This window comes from Phalaenopsis equestris, unplaced genomic scaffold, assembly GCF_001263595.1.
Source record: "Phalaenopsis equestris unplaced genomic scaffold, ASM126359v1 Scaffold000649, whole genome shotgun sequence".
Lineage (NCBI taxonomy): Eukaryota > Viridiplantae > Streptophyta > Magnoliopsida > Asparagales > Orchidaceae > Phalaenopsis > Phalaenopsis equestris.
In genome coordinates this window covers 391,408-394,570 of record NW_018165089.1, presented here as the reverse complement: position 1 = coordinate 394,570, position 3,163 = coordinate 391,408, and the positions used below count along the sequence as shown (strand labels likewise).

General features: G+C 36.2%; 1 protein-coding gene across 3 annotated transcripts in view; it reads left to right on the top strand.

Annotated features, from left to right (window-relative positions):
- Positions 1–3,163, top strand: part of LOC110030076 — a 35,467-nt gene that overhangs the window by 1,287 nt on the left and 31,017 nt on the right. The window contains exon 2 of one of the 3 annotated variants that reach the window (XM_020732628.1): positions 1,727–2,000. The exons of the other annotated variants lie outside the window; for them this stretch is intronic. Coding sequence (XP_020588287.1) covers positions 1,964–2,000 — 37 coding nt within the window. The 5' untranslated portion in view covers positions 1,727–1,963. The remainder of the gene's footprint in view (positions 1–1,726; positions 2,001–3,163) is intronic. 3 annotated transcript variants of the gene reach the window in all.

Here is a 3,163-nt window from a genome sequence, read left to right as displayed (position 1 = left end):
GATCATAAAAATAAAATAAAATATTTAATCTCTACACATTATATGTTCACATAAATTAATAATATATCAATTAATCGATAATTTGTTCAAAAATTTATGCGGCCTAAAAATTAAATAGCACGTAATGTATGATTAATATTCATATGAGGCTCATATTCCAATTTTTTCCTCACTTGGGCCACATACATCACTTGATAATTATAACACATTAAATAATTTTATGATCTCAATATTCATCATCTTAATGAACTTATATCTATAGACAATCTGGTCTATAAAGATATAAATCTACATTCCTACACCTATCTACTACCTGTGGACGTGCTTGAAAGTTCCAAGAGTTTGAAAAGCGAAAAGGTGCCTTTCCAAGTGATAAAAAGTGACTTTTAACTTCAAAAATCGAGCAAAAAACCATCTGAAATCGTTTTTGGTGCCAGATTTGGGCGCCGGACGCCGGTTCGGGCGCCTAGGCGCCAAATATATATATTTTTTGCGTTTTGTTATGTTTTTTCTCCAACAAAATGTATAAGATTAGAATTTTATTCGATGTTTGATTTGACTTCAAATTGCACAATTTTTGTTCCATTTTCTGCAAAACCCGTTCTTGCAATAAAAGACATGCAAAATACCTTTCATTAAAACGCATATCATAAAAAATAAGTATAAAATGTATATAAAAAGTAGGTAATTTTTAGGCGTGTTACTCCGCACCTCTCCCTGCTCAGTTAGGGTTGCAAGTGAGTCAAGTCGACTCGGCTTGAGCCTGACTTGATAAGTGGCTCATGAACCGAGCTCGATGAACTAACAAACCAAGCTCAAGCCAACCCCGACTCGACTCATTAGCTCGTGAGTTGGTTCGTTTATATAAATATTAACCTTAAATATACTCAAAATATATTAAATTTCAAAACATTATCTTTAAAGTATCAAAAATGTTAAGAAAATATTATTTTGTTATTGCGTATTAGGTGATTTTTAATTAATTATTTCCTAATTGGTCATTCTTTTTGTCAACTTATTATAAAATTATTTTAAATTAATTTCATTTTCTCTCTTTTATATTAAACAAGCCAGCTCAAGAGTTGGCTCGAACTCGTAGACTTAAGACTTAGGCTCAATAAAATTAATCAAGCTCAAGTTGATGGCAGCTCGAGCTCAGGTTTCTAGGCGAGAGAGGGTGTAGTAGGTGAGGGACTCGGGCTGAGAGTAGGGGTGTAAACAAGTCGAGTTTTGCCCGAAACCATCGCCTTTTTGACTGAAACCCTCTGCATACAATAGCGACAAGAGCTAATCAGAGAGACAACAACAGGATCGCGACTTGCGAAGACCCAAAACTCCCATCTTCCTTCTCCTTTTGCATTGCTCCAACTCGAAACCATGGAGGCAGTTGGAGAAAGGCAGCCCTCAACTTAAGAAATGATGTTAAGATAAAATAAAGGTGGGAGAATAAGTGTCATGAATATAAATATCAAATTTTATATGTTAGATGCGTAAATGCTTAGGAATTATAATTGTGTGGTATACTTTCTAAATATTTTAGTCTCTCTTTTTTTAATCTTCTCTTTGCCCACCAAAAATCTTAGCTCAATTAATAATTTATTTGATTTTACCATTAAAATCTTAAATATGAGGCCAACAAATGTTGAGTGAATAATTCTTCTTTCTAGATAAATTCAGTTTGGCATCTCAATGTGACTTCATAAAAATTAACTAACCTTATCTTCAGATCATCTCACGTTACCTTTAAGAAGACTAATTCTAGAGAGAAAAAAAACCTCATCGGAAGTGAAGCTGTGTTCCGATGGGGCATTGTATCCTAAGAGCGAGGCAATGAGATGAGACTAGCCTCCGCTCGATCCAGCCGCGCCTCCTTCGAGCACCACAGCCCGAATGCGTTCAATGTGTTGTTCATGTTCCTCTTTGAGCTAGCTCACTTGCACCATCGTTCCCTTGCACCGTCGGGATGCTGAGCGCCGACACCGTCCTCCTAAATAGCTCAGGTACTCGTTAATTTCTCTATGACTGTGTTCTTATCCTTTTTTCTAAAGCAACTAATGCTCATGCATTGGTCTTGAAGCTGCTCCTTCCTTGTTATTGAGCCAAAAGCTCGACTGTTCTATAACTTTTGTATTGATTTTCCCTAATCCGCTAGCTAAAGTTGGGCTTTTGTTGATTCATTGACACCCTAGACATACATTGTGACGCTTATCAGGGTTACTGTTTTTAGCCTTTTTGACCGTTGAAGTTTTCAGCTGATGGCGGTATTTTAGCAATGGACTTGTTTGTTGGTGAAGATATGGACCTTTGGTTAGATCCTCATATCATTTTAATTGCTGCAATTCCTACTAGGTTCACATAAAAGTTGCTCTTCCATTATAGTAATTTTTTATGGTTAAAATGAGGAGGTTTATTGTGAGATATTTATGACCATTCCACTGATACGGTGTCCTATTGATGATATCGGCATAAACCATGACAATTGGCTCAAAGACAATGGAGCTGCGTTGGATTTGCTTTTGAAGGGATATTAGTTACAATTATTATGGGGAGATTACCATTGTATCTAGCTCCACCTCCCTGCTAGTAACTCATTTTTGTAAGCTGGTCTTGAATTATCTACGATCTGTTACTTCGTCCTTCTAGTTTTAATGATTAACATAGGATTACCAAATCTCAAGTCAAAATATCCAGAAAATTTAGATTAGAGTGTTCCTGAATTTATTGAACCACAAAACTTAGGGTTTTTAATTTCCCATGTCTAAAATAGTATTCAACAAAGAGTGCCTTTTTCCTTACTCAGGAATTGGTTGTGAGCAAAATAATGAACTATTATTTAGATTAGGGACCAAGAGACACACACACTCTCTCTCTCACTCTCTCTATTTATATATATATATATATAAAGCAAAAAGGTAAAAACTATTGGTAAACTGAGGGGGTTACAATTCTAAGATAGGGAGCTTGAAGAAGGTCCCCATTCAACAAAAAAAGTAAGAGGGGTAGGAGGGGAAGAAGAAACAAGAGCCCCATTAGAATTGCTACCCAGTCTAGCAAGCCAGTTAGCAGGCCTATTGCCTTCTCTAAAAATAAAAGAAAATTGATTGTGGCAGGAATTCCTCAAAGAAAGGATGAGCTTGAGCCATTGGAGGATATGCCGGGGGGG